The 20394-nt window shown below is 43.2% G+C and overlaps 1 protein-coding gene across 1 annotated transcript in view; it reads left to right on the forward strand.

Moving 5' to 3' along the window:
* Nucleotides 1-20394, forward strand: part of LOC137422292 (receptor-type tyrosine-protein phosphatase delta-like) — a 213200-nt gene that overhangs the window by 142411 nt on the left and 50395 nt on the right. Inside the window, exons 11-12 of the mRNA XM_068109042.2 lie at nucleotides 7991-8145; nucleotides 16060-16390. Of these exons, the coding sequence (XP_067965143.2) occupies nucleotides 7991-8145; nucleotides 16060-16390 (486 nt within the window). The remainder of the gene's footprint in view (nucleotides 1-7990; nucleotides 8146-16059; nucleotides 16391-20394) is intronic.

Below are 20394 nucleotides of genomic sequence, written 5' to 3' on the forward strand. Positions count from 1 at the left end.
CTTTCTCTTTCTCTTTCTCTTTCTCTTTCTCTTTCTCTCTCTCTCCTTGCCTGCCCATGCTGGGACTGCCTGCCCGTGCTGGGACTGCCTGCCCGTGTTTGTGCTGGGACTGCCTGCCCGTGTTTGTGCTGGGACTGCCTGCCCGTGTTTGTGCTGGGACTGCCTGCCCGTGTTTGTGCTGGGACTGCCTGCCCGTGTTTGTGCTGGGACTGCCTGCCCGTGTTTGTGCTGGGACTGCCTGCCCATGTTTGTGCTGGGACTGCCTGCCCGTGTTTGTGCTGGGACTGCCTGCCCGTGTTTGTGCTGGGACTGCCTGCCCGTGTTTGTGCTGGGACTGCCTGCCCGTGTTTGTGCTGGGACTGCCTGCCCGTGTTTGTGCTGGGACTGCCTGCCCGTGTTTGTGCTGGGACTGCCTGCCCGTGTTTGTGCTGGGACTGCCTGCCCGTGTTCGTGCTGGGACTGCCTGCCCGTGTTCGTGCTGGGACTGCCTGCCCGTGTTCGTGCTGGGACTGCCTGCCCGTGTTCGTGCTGGGACTGCCTGCCCGTGTTCGAGCTGGTGACTGCCTCTTCGTGCTCGTGCTGGGGACTGGCCTTTGTCGGTGTGGTGCTCGTTGGTGAATCAAGACAACAAGGTCCTGGTAACATCGTAACCATTTTGCTGACAGGATCCCGACGTTCATTTTCCCCCATGAATGTGTGCTGGGCGCCCTTGTTGTGTTTATTCGTAGTGATCGTCAGAATCATAGATTAAGCTAAGTTTCTGCCTCTTGTCCATCTTTCTTTCCTATCGATAAGTTGCACTGTATGCTTGTAAATAAATCGATTCGTTAAACGTTTCCTTTCCAGCTGCCAGTGAATGTCCTTTCTTTCATTGGTGTGCCATTGTCCACGACCGTAACAATATATAGAGAGCAAGCAGATGGAAAAGATGAACAGCAAAGGGACGGGGGAATGGAAAAGAATGAAACTGAAAATATCTACAAGGCCAGGTAACAGAGGATGGGAGGATTTGTTGAGAGATGGTGAATTCAATGCTTGCCTCATCCTTGTCTCCCCCAGTATAATGGAGTTGACTCGGTAGGCATAAAACCAGAGCACAGAGTGCCCTGCCAGAAAAAGAGCCTTACTGCACACTGGCAATTGAGAGAGCAGTGAGAAAGAGATGTTGATTGGAGATTAATCAGCAATTGCTCTCAATGGCCTGAGCTATGGCTTCTTATCGGGAATGGAATGGCCACAACTAGGCCACAAATGAGTGATGGTTAACTTGTGGTGAGATTAAGCTGCCAAGTCGCAGATGTTCCCAACATTGCATCACACCCCTCATCCTTCAGACAGACAGGCTGTAGCCTCTTCCCTGTCAGAACTCGGCAAAACCACATGCTGGTCAAACACTTGGAATGCGTTTATCATTCCTGAGAAATCTCACACTCTCACCATCTCTCTCTGAAAGGCAAATAATCTCATCTACTTTCTCAAGAACCCTCTCAAAGACGTTCAGTCACTTTTACTCTTGGGTATCACTCTCAGCCATGATCTCTCTTGGGAAAGTCATATTTCCAAGCTGGCCTCCAAAGCCAGACGCGACTGGGCATCCTCCGTCGTGCAACGTCCTTCCTTGGCGCACCTGGCCTTCATCCGCAGTTTGATGGAGTACTGCTCTCCCCGCTGGGCTGGCTCCCCTGCCTCACATCTTGCTCAGCTTGATACCATGGAAACCAAAGGTTTCAAGATCATTGGAGTATCTCACAATGAAGCTCAGTCTATGCGCCTATCACCTCGCCATCGCCAACAGGTCGGTGGTCTCTGTCTGCTTCCGCCTCATTTCTGGTCTTGCACCCTCTGCCGTCTCGGTGCTTTGTCTCTTCCTCCACCTACCCCTCCCCCAATTTATCTGCAGGATGCACGTGGTCCACCAGCTCCTTGTGAAACTGCGTAAATCCAGAAACACTGCTCACCTCCATTCATTTATTCCTCTCTTTTCCCACCTTTGGAGCCACCTTCCACACTCTCTTCAATCTCATTCTTCCCTCCAGATCTTCAAGACAGTTGTTCACCATCATCTCAAGTCACCACCATCCAAATACATGATCTTTTCTACACCTGTTAAACAATCCCCCGGCACTCCCAAATATTTTGCTTTTGTATCCATCTTGTCAACCCCTTTGCATTCTCCCTACCCCTCATCGTTACCTGCGTTTGTCCGGCTCCATCTTCTCCCTCAACTATTGGTGTTTCCCCTTTCTCCGGCTGTTCCATTTGCTATGTTGTGTCCTGATCTGTTTTCTGACCTAGTTCTTCCACGAGCTGAGCGAGACCATGTATTAAAAAAAATAAAAATAGAACCTTATTCACAACCCATTTCAACACTGCATGCAGGAAATCAAACGCAATGTGCGAATCAAAGGAGGCATCTACTAATTGCAAGCTGTCATTTGCTGTCAACCTAATTGCAAGGCATCTACTAATTGCACATCTTCAGCAAAAAATAATAAACAACTATTTAATGGATATGAATATATGGAAAGCAATTGATCAGCCAGAAATGAATCTTAGGATCTAAAAAGTACGCAATATGTATTGAAGAATTTCAAGGCAAACCTAGTTCACCTTTGGTGCAGGAGAGTTGAATGATATCAAACTTCTTTTTTTTACCTTTATGAACATCTTCCTTTGAGCATTTTCAGTATATTTTGTACTTAGCTTTCATTAATGTGTTGGGTTCAGTTGTATTTAAATGTGATACTGTACTGAGTTGTGCTTTTTATGAATCAAGTTCTTTACTTTCCCAACTCGCTCCCACTGACATCTGACACCGATAACCTGGAAACTTGATAACATCTGCAACTTGTCGCTTGCTGCATGTGGCTGGATATAGTCTGTCAATGCGTCCAATATCAAAATGATTTGACAAAGCAGCCAAATAAAGTAGATCCTGCAGCTGACCTTGAAGTTAGTTATTTATTATTACTCGTATATAATTATACTGGGGGAAACTTTATTATTATACCCATTATACTGGGGGGAAACCTTTAACACTTTACCTTCTTTGATCCTTGCAGTACCAAAGATTGGATTATCAGCCCATATATATCACCATGGAAATTAACTTGAATCTATTTGCCATCTATGTATAATTAGCCGAACATCAAAATGTGTATGTATGTTTCATTGCAACCATTGGTTGGACAGCTGGCCTGACCACACCCACAATTTGAATCTGACTCCACCCCTGAAAACATAAATCATACATCCGCCATTTTGCTGCTCCCTCAGGCCCAATAAATATTTGGAATCCTTATATTCACAATCATCATTCCTTCCCTATAAGTTTTCTCTTCAGTGTGAAAAAGACCAGAAGCGATTGTTAAAAGCATCATAAAAGTCGATAGGTTGCAGCCCGCATCAGCCCGTTCTGAGGCCCACAGTTTGTATAGGCCCAGGCTTCAAGCCTTCCGGCCGATAGGATCATTCCTTCATGACCCAGTGGAAATGGAATATGCACATGATTCAATTCAATCCCATTCATGGTTTTGTTATCAAATGATCATATCCAGAAGCTGAATTGTGAATGATTTACAATGTAAAATGAAAATCAAGATAATGAAAAAAATTAATTGCAATGATGTCAACAGTGTAATAACATCTACAAATAAACAAAATGAATTAAAAAGTACAACTTATTTTTTAAAACATTACAAGTACATATGCAGCCATGTATAACATGAAAAATAAGGATTGATGCAATAATATGAGGTTACAATGATTACAATAATAGGTTACAAGAATGATAATTATGAATCAAGATATAATAAGATGCAAGTTATGAAATGCATAGACAACAAGAAAAAGAGCAATCAGAGATTGCAAACCCTCGCCAGGATGTATTTTCAGTGGTTTTAAAGGCTTTTGTGTTAAAACAAATATGGCGGCCGAACCACGTGACCGATGACGTCATCATTCTTTTTTTTCTCCACGAGTTTATGCCGACATGGCACTCAATAAATTTCATCTTGATAGGATGAAGTGTTGTACTTGTCGAATAATGACGTCATAATGGAGGCACCTATGACGTCATCATTAACATATTTTATTCCCCATGGAGAGTTCTTTACAATGAGCCATGTCTCAATTTTTTCTATTCGAGCGCTTTCAGAGATATAAAGGTGCAACGTTTTTCGATTTTCCCAAGATGGCGGCTGAACCACTTGACCTATGACGTCATAATTCTCATAAAAAAATTATACAGGTGGAGTTGCACCTATGGTGAAAATTTCCTGTCAATCGGACCAATGGTTGCAGAGAAAATCATATTTATTCTGTGTGGACAAACAGACAAACAGACTCAAATGCAATACCCTCTCCTCTGGCGAGGGTAAATATAAAGTTATGTCAACACAAAAAACCCGAAAGAAAAATAGGAAAGACAATATAAAATATTGCAATTAAAAATGTCAAAATAATGTAATAGCTCATTGTAATTAGGACAATACAATGAATTGCAGTAGAGCAGAGCCAGAGTGGTGCACAGCAAAGGCACCATGAAGTGTAGTGAGAAAAATGAATAAATAAATAAATAAAGCTGCACCAAGCCTCTCCATGAGGATAAACCAGACCGGAGAAGCCATGGAGGCTGCGACAATGACCATCTCCCCGACCTCCAGCCCTGCAACTCCGACGAGGATATCCATGGCGTCGTAGTGGTTTGACCACTGATCCCTACAGGAAGGAGGGGATATTTATGAAAGTTCAAGCTATATAAACTTCATCCAAACTATATAAACACGATGTATAAAATATGCGGATAAGCAATAGCCATGGTTTGGCTTTATTACATAACGCGAGTTGTCGTTATTTTCAAGGCATCGAGCAATCAATCCAGCGTTCTGTGCCTATACACCACCCACGTTTTTAATTTCATTTCAGAAGTGAACGAGGCTGTGCAATACACCACGGCGTTATATTTTCTTATTTCGGAAGCAATCAAAGCTGTGCTTATTCACAGTATTTCGCATTAACGTTTTTTTGCATTTCCATTGTAACACCTGAAGCACATCAAATAAATCTTGCCGCCTAACGTTTTGACCTGTTCATGTTTAAAATCCCGTTTCCACCCGTTCCCCATTCCCTTGTTGCAAATAATTCATCGGCCGTAATCCATAGCTTTGTGTGTAATGTAATCCCGGAAAAAGGATCAACAAGTATAAACTTTTATTGTGGGCTTACAAAGTCTGTTGGACCAAGCAGGAAGTTGAGAACTAGAAAGGTGTACATCATTGGATTTTTACATTCCATCTCAGCACCACTTCTGACTTCTTTCATGTCCTTTGCACTTAGAGACAATTTTTGTCTGTATCCCATGACATGGACAACTAAAGTGGGGCTCAGGGAAAATCTTGGACTTGAAATATGAGACCTTATCTCCCAGGTTTGACAAACTGTGAAAAGTCTCTGTTGATTTCTCCGCAAGGTGAATCTAGGCCATGCCATTTGTCAAGATACTGCACAAAATCCATTGCAGTCTCTACAAAATCAAATGATTTTGGTTGCACCTTGAGTTGATGATCATTTAATTTAAAATATGTATATGTAATATGTATGGTGGTGGCATAGCGGTGAAGATGCTGGACTGGCATCCTCAGGAGTCTGGATTGTGCGTTCAAATTCGGCTGATGTCAGAAGTGCTGAGGATTTGGGTTTTATGCTTTGGGAAACTAATTCTGATGGTTATAGGAGAAACCTAGCTGGCTCATTAATTATCTTAAGAGAGGATTGACTATTAATGCCCTCAGGGCAACTTGGGATGGGCACTTAAAATGCTACCAGTAAAAGACATCACCAACAAAAAAGTCCCCCCCCCCCCCCCCCCTCCCGACTGAAAAGGAAAGAGAGATCACATCTGGATTTGCTCATAAATGGGATGAGAGTGCATTTTTAAATGACTTGGCATGCATTTCCTAAGCAACATTTGTCCAAATTAAGGCTCAAATTGTCTTTTTAGCGGAGATTTGCTTTTAAACACATCTTTGTGACTCCACTTGTTTATTTGTTAGCATGTGTTGTTTCATTTCAAAGTTTTAACATTACACAGATGTTACATTAGCCTTGACTTCTGTTTTTCGATCTTAATCTTCACATCCAGACAGGGAGACGCCGTTTGCCAATGATGTTCTTCATGTAGTCAAACATTTAAAGATACATATTGGATTTTTTTTGTTTGTTTTTTTGTTTTTCAATCGAGGCTCGCTAACACATAGAACATATAATAAAGTGAGTGGGAGACAAGAGGGGGAGAGAGAGGGAAGCACAACTACAGTGGAGAACAGGTACATCAGGAGATCTGTGGAAGGGAGAGGGCTGGGGCGGGATAAATACGGGACAAACAAGATAGACACTACAAGGACTTTCAGGGAAAAAAACGGAATTTGAAGGAGGTTGGTTTGGAGTATATTAACGGGGGTAGAAAAGGTCAAGGTTTTGGATGGGGGAAGATAAGAGATGTAGTGGACAGATGTTTTAAAGACCTGGAAGGAGGAGTGGGATTGAAGAAAGTGAGGGAGTTTGTTCCAGAGGTGGGAGTAAAGAGGAATGAAAGAGTGAAGGTGAGCAGAGAGTCTTGATTTTGAAAGTTTCACCATAGGAGGGTTGCAGGCAGATCTTGTGCGACCTGAAGGAATATTTGGGGGACGGAGCACAGACAGAGCAGGGGAAGCAAGGCCGGAGAGGAGTCGGTAGAAGATAGAAAGACCGCCATCCTGCCTGCGATGAGAGAGAGTGATAGGCCCTCAAAATCAGCTTCATCATGGGAGAGTCCAATGATTCTAAAAGCCTAGGTTTCTACAGTGTGAAGTCGAGCGAAGTGTGAGACAGGAGCACCAGCCCAGAGTGGAGACCAGTACTCCATAGTGGTCCTTCATTTTTCTTCGATCCAAAATATAGGCTCATGAAAGAGCAAAGTAAGAGAGGTTAAAAAGTCAACATAATGATAGTGAGGCCACAGTTGGACACAGAGGAAATTAAGAGAAAAACGAGAGAGAGATGGAGAGATAGGGAAAGTGAGAGAGAATGTATGCAATAACCTGTAAGTGGTTTGTGTTATGTACGGTTAATGGGAGTTGAAAGATTGCAGGTATGGATGGGGTGATATGAGATGGTAGTACACCGCTTGCTTGAAACCTAAAGGTGGGTTTTCATGGGACACGCGAACGGTTCGCAAAGGATGCGAATGTCGAAAAAATGGCAAAGTCCAACATTCGTATTTTAGGCTCCAAAAGTTCGCCAAACATGCGCGGGGGTTCGGAAGCGTCGTCAATTGTTCGCAGGAGTCGTTTTTTGTTCGGCGGGTATTTCAAACATTTTTGAAATTGTTCGGCGGGTATTTCAAACATTTTTGAAATTGTTCGGCGGGTATTTCAAACATTTTTGAAATTGTTCGGCGGGTATTTCAAACATTTTTGAAATACCCGCCGAACAAAAAACGACTCCTGCGAACAATTGACGACGCTTCCGAACCCCCGCGCATGTTTGGCGAACTTTTGGAGCCTAAAATACGAATGTTGGACTTTGCCATTTTTTCGACATTCGCATCCTTCGCGAACCGTTCGCGTGTCCCGTGAAAACCCACCTTAAAGAGTGTGATTGAAACGTCTCCAGAAGGCAGTTCCACAAACAAGACAAAAGCCGAACAAAAGAGTTGAGGTGTGAAATATGGCTTGATTTTGTGAGTTTATCCGGGATAGGAGGTTACTCGATAAACGCTTCACGTAGGAGCTGGTGAGGCTTGGAGGGCTGAAAGAGCTAGACCAGATCAGGAGTGGAAGTTAAAAAATAAAAATAAAAACAGACAGGTCACTCACCTGTCCGCAATGTGAGAGGAACAGACCTTGTGCTTCTGGCTCATCACAGGAGATGCCAATAATGTTGTTCATCAGCAAGATTGACACGATCACTTTCTGTGTATTTCTGTACCAAGGAGAGTGACTGTTCCCAGACGGGCTCCAGTGAGAGGCGTGAGCTGTGGCACTTCCACTTCACTTTATGGCCTGAGCATGGTGTTCCAGAGCATCCAACCGCCTTCTTCGCTTTCCTGCGCCGAGTCCGCAGCACCAGCACTTCGGATGCAGGGCCCATGGTGGTTCACTGCAGGTACATATTCAGGCTCAATGTCCATTGGTGTTTCGAGCTCATTTTCATATCGTTGTTTTAATTTAAATGTTTGTTTATCATAGCAAGAAAAACCTGGTGAACCAAGCATGAAAGGTCTTATAAGGGTGGGCCAAGGTATACATTGTGTATCCATACTATTATCAAGAAGATTGAGAAATAATAAGCATGATGGCCTTTGATGATGTACCGAACAGAATCATGATTCCTTGTTTTTCCCATGAAAAGTATGCAGTTATAACTCGATATCTCTGATCACAAAGTGATTGCCAAGGTTAAGTCTCCCCGGCTTACCCTTGGCCCATAAACCAATTATGTCACATTTTGTTCGGACCGCCATATTACCTTGACCTTCAACAATTAGGGATAGAGTGTTAAGAAAATGTGTCCCCATCTGCAATCTATCCATTAAAATCAACATCATTAAAATCAGAGAAAAATTATAAAACTTCTGAGGAAAAAGGTGTTTTTTGTTAATTAGGTCAAAATCCGGAAAAAGTAGGTCAAACACATGAAACAAGTATCAGGTGCACAACTTCAGTGCAGGTACACTATAATGATGCAAGAACATCTTGGAAGGCTAAGCGGTCTTTGAGATTCTGCATCGGCAAAATTGAGCGATGAAAAAAACTCGTAATTTTTTTTAAGACCGCAATTTAACCTTGACCTTTAACCCGGAGGGGTATGATGTAAATTAAGTGTAAATGCGGCTTGTTCTAGGCTATCTCAAGAGGGAAATTTGGTTCTGATCAGACAAACCTTAGGTGAGTTTTGGTGAAAAATGTTTAAATGGCTATAATTTTGTCATGACCTTAAACATTAGGTTAAGATCAAAAAAAGGTCAAAATATATGTCGACGCGTAATTTATATTCCCATCGTTGATGCCGTCTCAATAAAATAAAAAACTCCAGCCAGCTCTCCGATACAGCTCAGAAATTGGTATAGCATGGAAATTGGGAGTATTGGGAATGAAGGAAAGAAAAACGTGTGTATATATACAGTCACGTGAAAAAGTAAGTACACCCCATGTAAAGTTTTGACTTTTTCAACATATTTCAACATACAGCTATTTGATCTTCATTTCAACAATATTGATAGATAAAGGTGATATAATATAACAAATATCATGAAACATTTACATTTTGTAGTCCATTGTATAATTTAAATAAACATAAATGCAAATTTCGCATGTGGAAAAGGTAAGTACACCCCCACATTTATCACGACTTCAAATACCTAAAATTAGAATCAGGTGCACCAACTCAGGTGCAAATGATTAGCACATCGTTAGAGAGGATCTTGGAGGAACCTGTCTTATTTTTACCTCAGACATTTCGTTTGGTTTGCTCTTTGTTGTTGAAGTGTGCGGCGTCACCATGCCGAGATCAAAAGAGCTCTCTGAGGCCTTCAGAAAGAAGGTTATAGATGCCTACGAGTCTGGGAAGGGATTTATAAAGATCTCCAAACAATTTGAAATCAATCATTCGACTGTCCGGAAGATCATCTACAAGTGGAGAAGATTCCAAACAACTGCCGACTTGTTCAGGCCAGGGCACCCCAGCAAGTTCAGCCCGAGAGCAGACCGCAAGATGCTGAAATAAGTCTCTAAGAACCCCAGAATGTAATCACGGGACCTACAGGTAGCTCTTGCCACTGATGATGTCAAAGTGCACGAGTCTACCATTAGAAAGAGGCTGCACAAATTTGATCTACATGGGAGGTGTGCCAGGAGGAAACATTTGCTGTCCAGAAAGAACATCAGGGCAAGACTAAAGTTTGCCAATGAACACCTCGGCAAAGACCAGCACTTCTGGAACAATGTGCTCTGGACAGATGAGTCAAAGGTAGAGCTATTTGGCCACAGTACCAGAAGACATGTTTGGCGAAAACCAAAGACAGCATTTGACCACAAGAACCTGATACCAACTGTAAAGCATGGTGGTGGAAATATTATGGTTTGGGGCAACTTTTTTGCATCAGGGCCTGGGCAGCTCACCATCATAGAATCCACTATGAATTCTTCATTGTACCAGAGGGTGCTTGAGAATAATGTGAGGCCATCTGTCGGAAAGTTGAAGCTCAACCGAAGGTGGACCTTGCATCATGACAATGACCCGAAACATACCAGTAAATCCACCAAGGAATGGCGGAAAAGAAAGAAATGGAAAGTTCTGGAATGGCCAAGTCAAAGCCCGGATCTAAATCCCATCGAGATGTTGTGTGGGGATTTGAAACGAGCTGTGCATGCAAGAAACCCCTCAAACATCGCACAGCTGAAAGAATTCTGCGTGGAGGAGTGGGCAAATTTCTCCCAGTCGATGTCAGAGACTGGTAGACAGTTATAAGAAACACCTACTTGAGGTTGTTTCTGCCAAAGGGGGCAATACCACCTATTAGAGCCAAGGGTGTACTTACTTTTTCCACATGCGAAATTTGCATTTATGTTTATTTAAATTATACAATGGACTACAAAATGTAAATGTTTCATGATATTTGTTATATTATATCACCTTTATCTATCAATATTGTTGAAATGAAGATCAAATAGCTGTATGTTGAAATATGTTGAAAACGTCAAAACTTTACATGGGGTGTACTTACTTTTTCACGTGACTGTAGCTTTTCCCCATGCAGTGCTGAATACACCACCCAAGCGGGGTCACCCAATCAGTCTGTTTATTTAGACTTTCGTAAACCATCAAGAAGATTCGTGTTGAAAGCTGTAGCCAAAATTAACCCGAGAGTGCACCACAGAAATGATAGGCCAAATGGCCTCATTTCCTTCTTTGAGGTCAGTTTCTTGTTTTTCAGATATACAAACACATATATACATACATACATACATACATACATACATACATACATTTTTTTTTTTTTTTTTTTTTTTTTTTTGTATACTGAATCGAGGCTCGTGAAAGAGCTGACATTTACTTCACAAACAAATCAACCAGACAAACAAAATATATAAAAAGAGGGAGCGGAAGACAAGAGAAGGGAAAGCACACAAACACTTGAGAGCACACAACATTTAAGAGCAGGGAGATGTGTGGGAGGGAGAAGGCTTGGGGGGGAGGAGGCGTGGGAAGGAGGGGGGGGGGGGGTGGGAGAAGTATAAAACACAAGGACACCAAGGACTTCCAGGACAGAAGTTGGTATTTCAAAAAAGTGGAATTGGGGTGAAATTAGCGGGGATAGAAAAGATCAAGGTTTTGGATGGGGAAAGATAAGAGATGGTGGTGAACAGCTGTTTTAAAGACCTGGAGGGTGGAGTGGGATTGAAGAGAGTGAGGGAGTTTGTTCCAGAGGTGGGAGAAAAGAGGAATGAACGAGTGAAGGTGAGCAGAGAGTCTTGATTTTGGCAGTTTAACCATAAGAGGGTTGCAGGCAGATCTTGTGCGACCTGCAGGAATATTTGCGGGACAGAGCCCAGAGAGAGCTGGGGGGGCAAGGCCAGAGAGGAGTCGGTAGAAGACGGAAAGACCACCAACCTGCCTGTGGTGAGTGAGTGAGAGGCCCTTGGAGTTAGCTTCATTGCGGGAGATTCCAATGATTCTGAATGCTTTGGTTTCAACAGCGTGAAGACGAGCTAGGTGTGTGGCAGGAGCACCAGCCCAGAGGGGAGAGCAGTATTCCATTGAGCTGCGGATGAAAGCCTTGTATGTGGTGAGGAGCTCAGGTGTGCCAAGGAAGGACTTCGCACGACGGAGGATGCCCAGTCGGCGACTGGCTTTGGAGGCCAGATTTGAAATGTGGTTTTCCCAGGAAAGATCATGGCAGATAGTGAGACCCAAAAGCTTGAGTGACAGAACTTCTTGGAGAGGATTATTCAGAAAGTGGATGGGAGGGTTGTCCAGTCGGTCTTTTCGGAGAGACATCGTAAGAGTGTGAGATTTGTCAGGATTGAAAGACATGTTCCACTTGTTTGCCCAGTCTGTGATTTTGTCCAGGTCTGCAGAGAGTGAGGAGGCTGCAGACTGCCGATCTGAGGGATGAAGAATGGAGCGACAGAGAGTAGAGTCATCAGCAAAGAGATAGAGAGGATTTTCAAGAGAGTCAGAGAGATCATTGATGAAGACCAGAAAAAGCACAGGGCCCAGAACACTGCCTTGGGGAACTCCAGCCTGAACAGGAAGAGGAGATGAGAGAAACCCATTCAGGGCCACACGTTGACTATGACTAGAGAGGAAGTCCGCCAGCCATGCGTGGAGATTTCCATGGATACCAACAGAGGAGAGTTTGGTGAGCAGAGCGGGTTGCCAGACCGTATCGAAGGCACGTGATATGTCAAGGGAGACAGCTCTAATTTCCTGTTTGGCATTGAGGACCTCCATCCATTGTTGAGAAAGCAGAAGCAGCATGTCCAGAGTAGAGTGACCAGGTCTGAAACCAAATTGATGATCAGAGATCAAGCCATTGGAGAAGAGGAAAGATTTCATATCTGAAGCAATGATGGATTCCATGACTTTGCTGATAATTGGGAGAAGGCTGATTGGTCTGTAGTTGCTGGGATCTGTTTTTGCACCTTTTTTGTGCAAAGCGGTGATGTTGGCAGATTTCCAAGCAGATGGCAGATGACCTTGAGCAAAAGAGAGGGTGAAGAGAACAGAGAGAGGGAGTGAAAGAGCGGAAGAACAGGATTTTAGGACCCGTGGGCTGATTCCGTCAGGTCCAGTTGCAGAATCAGAGTCGAGGGTTGACAGAAACTTTTCCACCTTGTCAGGAGGAAAGGACACAGAGTCCAGGAGCAGCTGGGTACGACTGGGTACGGTGGGTACAGAGAGGGATGGGTTTGGGACACAAGATTTAGAGGCAAACACAGAGTTGAGGCATTCAGCTTTTTCACTTGCGGAGTCAGCCGTGTGGCCGTTTGAGGTGAGGGAGGGGATGGAGGGGGAACAAACACCAGAAACAGATTTGACCAGACGTCACCAGGATTTGGAAGAGGGAGACAGATTAGAGAGTTCTGTCCTGAGAACGGAGAGATATTGTTTCTTGGCTCTCCTGAGGGTGGACACACACTTGTTTCGGGCTTTGTGAAAGGAAATGAGATTTCCTTCCATTGGATTTGCTTTCCAGGAGACGAAAGCAAGTTGTTTCTGGGCAATAGCCTCACCACAAGATTCCGTGTACCATGGACGGGAGGAAGGGTATGACAACTGAAGACGAGATGGGATAAATCTGTGCATGAGAGAGAGCAATTTACTTTGGAAGAATTCCCAGGATGAGTTGATGTCAGAGGCGGTAGAGATGGGAGACCAGTCCAGATGATTGATGGCTGCTTGAAGACCGTGCCAGTTGGCCTGAGTGAAATGCCAGACTCGTCGACGCTGAGGAGGCTATCTGAGAATGGTCAGAGAGTTGTCCACTTTAACAAGCACATGATCAGATGAGCCGATTGGAGCAGAAGAAGAGCAGCAGACATTTTCAGGGAAGTTAGTCATAACCAAGTCCAGAAGAGAAGATGCTCCGTTGACTGAGATCCGGGTCGGGAAATTGACAGATTGTGTCAGTCCCAGTGAGTCACAGAAGTCCTTTGTGAAGAGCCATGGCTGGTGAGAGAGGTACCCACACCCAGCCAACTGGCATGGTGACAATTGAAATCACCACATATGAGGAAGAGAGAGTTGGGATGGGTAGATAGAAGTTGGTCCATATTATCAGACAGCGAGATGTAGATGGAGTCATCACTGTTTGGTGGACGGTACAACACACATATGAACAAAAGGTGGGAGCGAAGGGGAAGCCGTAGCCAAAGGTATTCCTGGGGGTGAGGTGGAGAGAGGGCAGTGTAGGGCGAGTGAGGAAGAGAGTTTTTTTTATAAAGATAGCAACCCCCCCGCCCTCCAGGATGAGGCTCAGGTCTATCATACCGGAGGAGGGAGTAACCTGGGAGAGATACCAAGGAATCAGAGACATCATGAAGGAGGAAAGTTTCTGTTAAGCAGATCACGTCTGGTTTGTCAGAAGCAAAAATTGTGTTACCGAGCTAACTTGTGAACCAGTGATGGGATTTTGAACAAACTTGGTATAAGTATATTTTATGATGCAAAGATGAACCGATTAGATTATGGGGTTTAGTGGTCAAAGGTCAGAGATCCCGTTTGGTAAAATAAAAAACATTGTGTTACCGAGCTAACTTGTGAACCAGTGATGTTATTTTGAACAAACTTCGTATAAGTATATTTTATGATGCAAAGATGAACTGATTAGATTATGGGGTTTAGAGGTCAAAGGTCAGAGATTCCGTTTGGTTAAAAAAACAAACATTGTGTTACCGAGCTAACTTGTGAACCAGTGATGGGATTTTGAACAAACTTGGTATAAGTATATTTTATGATGCAAAGATTAACCGATTAGATTATGGGGTTTAGAGGTCAAAGGTCAGAGATCCCGTTTGGTAAAAAAAAATTGTGTTACTGAACTAACTTGTGAACCAGTGATGGGATTTTGAACAAACTTGGTATAAGTATATTTTATGATGCAAAGATGAACCGATTAGATTATGGGGTTTAGAGGTCAAAGGTCAGAGATCCCGTTTGGTTAAAAAAAAAAACATTGTGTTACCGAGCTAACTTGTGAACCAGTGATGGGATTTTGAACAAACTTGGTATAAGTACATTTTATGATGCAAAGATTAACCGATTAGATTATGGGGTTTAGAGGTCAAAGGTCAGAGGTCCCGTTTGGTAAAAAAAAAAATTGTGTTACCGAGCTCATTTGTGAACCAGTGATGGGATTTTGAACAAACTTGGTGTAGGTATGTTTTATGATGCAAAGATGAACCGATTAGATTATGGGGTTTAGAGGTCAAAGGTCAGAGGTCCCGTTTTTGTAAAAAAAAAAAAACATTGTGTTACGAAGCTAACTTGTGAACCAGTGATGGGATTTTGAACAAACTTGGTATAAGTATATTTTATGATGCAAAGATGAACCGATTAGATTATGGGGTTTAGTGGTCAAAGGTCAGAGGTTCCGTTTGGTAAAAAATTGTGTTACCGAGCTAACTTGTGAACCAGTGATGGGATTTTGAACAAACTTGGTATAAGTATATATTATGATGCAAAGATTAACCGTTTAGATTTTGGTGTCAGAGGTCATGACCGGTTAAAATGTGGTACTTGAGAACAGCTGAAATTATTTAATTCGAACTTGGTACAAGTATGTATAATGATGTAATAATGTGGGCGGAGGCATATCGGTCGATGTTGCGACGTCGAAGAGGCCGTTCTAGTGTTTTATGATTTCCAGACTCAAAATCAATAGGCTTTTTCCTTATGACCAACTCCATCATTTGGTCAAGTTTCATAAAGATCGTTTTAAAATCATGACCTGTAGACGATTGACATACATACAAACAGACAGAATAACACACAAGACCATCCAATATACTTGAAAAATCTTCGATTTTCGCAACTAACGAACACACAAACACTTGAAAATACTTATGAGATTTTAATTTGCTGTTAATTATCTGACGAGGCCAATGCAGTAATTGCCATCAATACATGAAGTACATTGTAATGTGTTTTTATGAGAAATGATACAGAACACTGCACTTCAATGACTATATATTGTAATTAAGCCTCTCCCTATGGGAATAATACCTGTTGTAGGGTTTGTTTCTGCAATTAGTGCCCCCAATTTTTAATGGTACCTCAGAGTTTCTCAATTTACACTCTCCCAAATGTTGACGGTCGCAGTGATATGGTGGTCCCAAACCAATATGGCCATCATTGGGTTGCAGACTTACCCATTGCGACCGTTTTGTGATTGCAGATATCTAGTTTTATGTAATGTAATCAATTACCTGTCAATAATTGTTACTACTACATTTTTTACTTTCATTTGTTACTGCTACAAAATTGTAAGCATACTCCCTTTTGTGCTCCCTTCAGTGCTGGAGTCGGCCGGACTTGCTGTCTTATCGCTGTGGATGCCGCCCTGGACAGACTTTCCCGGGAGGGCACGGTGGACATTTATGGCCACGTGACGTGCCTGCGTGCCCAGCGCAATTACAGCGTTCAAACGGAGGAGCAGTACACTTTCGTTTACGCGACTGTAACCGAAGCGTGGGCCGCTGGCCGCACGGAAGTGGCTGCGAGTGCCCTCTGTACACGTTTGCAAAGACTCGCTGCACCCGACACAGAAGCCGACTCCGTAACTGCTGTCGAACCGGGCACCGGGACTGCATTGCCGGGCTCTACGGGGCTCCAGGTAGAGTTTAAGGTAAGAAGAATGTTGAAACAGGCCTTTAAAACAGCTGTTCACCACCATCTCTTGTCTTCCCCCATCCAAAACCTTGATCTTTTCTACCCCGTTAATTCACCCCAGATCCACTTTTTTGAAATACCGACTTCTTCTTTCCTGGAAGCCTTAGCAGTGTCCATGTGTTTTATACCTCTCCCCCTGCCCCTCCCCTCCCCCGCCCACCCTTCCCGTGCCTCCTCCCCCCAAGCCCTCTCCCTCCCACAGATCTCCCGATGTCCCTGTTATCTACCGTTGTACTTGTGTGCTTCCCTCTCTCTCCGAATCTTGTCTCCCGCTCCCTTTATCTTGTGTTTTATGTCTCAGTTTGTCTTTTGTGATTAATGTTAGCTATTACAGGAGCCTCGATCTTGTAAAAAAAAAAGAATTTAAAAAAAGAAGCTTTTCAACAAATAGGACAAAAGTAAAACAACAAACAAACACTCATTTCCTGATTTCCTGCTGCGGGCTCTTTGCACTTCATTGGTCTGCTGAATCAAAGTCCTGATTGGAAAGCATCCTAATGAGGCATAACGCTGTGTTTTAAAAACAAATCAATGATGACGCAAGTGAGTTGGCCTGTTTAGCATTCCCATATCGGCCTTCCCACGAAAAAAACAAAAAAACAACCAAATTCAAAATATGACTTATGGGAAACGTTACAGAATATATGGAACAACATCCCAATGGAATTTCTCCAGGAATTGCAGAAAGGCATTCCAAAACGAATATCTGCTGTTTGCATGAAAAAGCTGCTCACACCAAATATTGAAATTTCATGCATTGATATTATTAAAATACAATTATTTTTGCTTGTTAGATAAAGTATGATCATTATAACACCATTTATCTATCAAAATATGCCAATGTGACAATATAAAATGTTAAGTTGGAAGGTGGTCCAAGACCTTTTCACAATACTGTAAATTCATTTAAAAAAAATAATATATATATATAGATAGAAAAATGACAACGGTTAATGAGGATTAATTATTAATTGTCTGATGATTAATGTTATTGTAAATGTTTTGTAACACCAGTTGGCAACGACCAGGATATGATGTACTAAAAGCTCCTTGTCGCACTTGACCCATGTCGGTCTCTTCTCCCTATTTTCCCTTTTGCAATGAGCATTATTCGTCGTTCCCCATTATCATTTTTCACCTCCCCACATGTTCCGCATGAACATGACGTGTCCACATGTGTGAACCGCATGCGTTCCGACAACATGGCGGCAACATGTGAGCAACTTTGTCATTAGGATATGCCTGTGCAACCCTCGCAAGGTGGGGGAAGCCTCACATCAGAAAGCCAGCATGCAATGGCTACACAAAGCAGCCATGCTCAGACATCAGTTGTTATCAACAGGGGAGTCCAAAGTCGAGATAGTTCTTGTCAAGAGCAGAGAGTGGAAGTAGTAGTCTGGAGGAGAGTAGAGTTTGCCGAGTTGTTATAGTAGTCGTCAGGAAGGATCCGAGGAGAGTAGGTCAGAGCTCACAGCCTCACTGAGGTGTGTGGAGCGTGGTTCAGCACACACAATTACAGTCAGGACTGAGGAGAGTTGAGAGGAAGGAGTCAGCGACTGGAGCTCCCAAAGGTGGACAGCCAACAACAGAGGGTCCCGCACAAGTGCAGAGCCTGATCCACATGCCTACTTTGCCCCTCCCGATGTACCAACAAAGGAAAAGACCACGAAAACCTCTACCCAATCCTTCCTGTCTATTCTTTCTGCAAACAGTTGGATAAAGTGAGCAACAAACAACAACACTCAATCCTAACACCACATCCGCATGTGTAAAACAACCAACGGGATCTCCAACAATCAGACCACCCACACCTCAACACGTCCAACCCGGACATGAAACCAGCCATGTTCTTGCCCCAGAAACACAAAAACAACAAAAAGCGCACACACATGCTCACCCACACACATACAACACCAGATCATATGTAAGAAATCTATATATTAAAGTAGCAGCACTTTTCTGGCCATATGGTTCTCTCTTTCCACCCATTGGTTGGACAGCTGTCCTGACTCCACCCACAATGGTGTTATTATTAGGAAGGCTGACTCCACCCACCAGCATTTTGATTGTCATGCAGTTCAGGCTGAACACATCGTCACACCTGTCATGGTCACAATCGCCATGCCCTACCTTTACATAGCTAAACTTAAACTTCCAGGGGCATGTGAAGCAGTGCTTTATTGCCTATACACCGCTCAATAAAAGGGAGGGTTTGAAGAGCAGAGCAGTCCTTCAAAGGTGTGATTTGACGTTTATTTGCTTGAGGTTTGCAAAATTTAAAACACTCCATTTGATCTTACGCAACAGCACGTGACTGGAAATATACAGTCACATTGGGAATCAAAGCTGGACATGTGCCAAGTCTCGGGGTCTATTGGCTGAGAAAGCCTGTTGTGAAGCGGGTGAAACGTTGCGAGATCAGATCTGCTCTTGCTATTGATCAAATTAGCTGAGTATATCTAGTTTACTTTTTGTTGGAAGCACCTTTCTTATTTAAAATTCTTTCATATGCACATAGTGGTGTGTAAATGACTTCTAGGGGTTAAATATACTTAATATAATGCAGTTATTTCCTTAAAGCAAATGTTTAGCATAAGCATGAAGTAATGAAATGTGATATTAGATATGCGCCGCTTTTATGTTCAGTTAGACATGGTCCACCTCTCCTAAGGTGTGTCTAAAATTATCAACCCATTTCACCACCTTTTTAATGTTTATACCACTGTTATCTGTCATTTATTTCCTCTTTTTGCTCCAGGATAGGTCCAAACCACAAGTTTAGGCGGTAAAACGAACCTTATCATTATAACGGGGCCGTGATAGTTCGAAGCACAGTGTGAGAGGTCATTCCACCCACCAGACCAAATGGCGGCCAATGTTGAGAGAGGGGAAGGTGAACAGGGGACTTTATAAAAGGCGGGCCAGGGAAAGATCGCAGTGGAGAACTCAGGAAATGCACAGCCAAAGGCTGCATTGCCACTAAGCACCTGGAGTGGAAGCCATGCCCTGCCCAGCCAAGACGTGCTGACCCACTGACCCAGCCAGAGTCACGCCTCCGTTGCTCTCTTCGCCGATGGCCCAGCCATCGCTGGGTTTTCCGAAAGACCACTTGCTCACCAGATTTGCTCAGTTTGAGAAACACTTCTTCTGGCCTGTCCACCTCTAACATTGTGACTGTCCACCCTTAACAGACATGTCTCGTGGCATGTCTTTGGGGCACAGATAGGGACATAGTTATTGAAGGATCTGCCGTTGGTTGGTTTTTATAGGCGCATATGACGTCGTGGGTTAAAGTGTTGGTTGTATTATTCTTATTGATTATTACTGTGATTGCTTCTTTTGTTTCCTTCCCTCGTGCCATTTCCATCCAATACACTTGGTCTCAAGTGAATTCTGTTTATGGTGGCTGCTTCATTTGGTGGTTTATAAAGACCTATTAAGGGACCATTGGTAGTAGTCCAGGCCCTGCTCATAACCCCGTATACAACTCATCCGCAAGAGATTTTGAAACTTGATTTGAGTTATTGGACCATTTACCTTTTAAAATCACACAGGTGCTTCTTCGGAACCGGCTGCGAATGGCCGCTAGGGGTGAAAATCCTAGATGGCCGCCAGTAGCCATATTTAAAATATAAATTTTGAACCACTCACCATAGAAGTATGTGTAATACCTTGTTTTCATGGGTTTTTGGGTGTGGGGAATCCATTTGTGACATCATTTTCATGATTGAAGGCCAAGATCACATGCTAAGGTCAAGGTCAATGTCAGAAATCACAAAAAACGGCCAAAATCGCAGTTTCACAAACATCGAAAAGCAAACTATCAAAGTTTGATGAGTGATACAATTACTGATGTTTTGCAACTTACCTGACTGTGGGAATAAGTGTAGGCCATGTAGTTTTTTCAAATCTTGTTTATTTTACAACTCATTTTATTTGGCTCACAATATCGTCGGCGTA

Source organism: Myxine glutinosa, chromosome 2 (genome assembly GCF_964187855.1).
Source record: "Myxine glutinosa chromosome 2, kmMyxGlut1.1, whole genome shotgun sequence".
NCBI lineage: Eukaryota > Metazoa > Chordata > Myxini > Myxiniformes > Myxinidae > Myxine > Myxine glutinosa.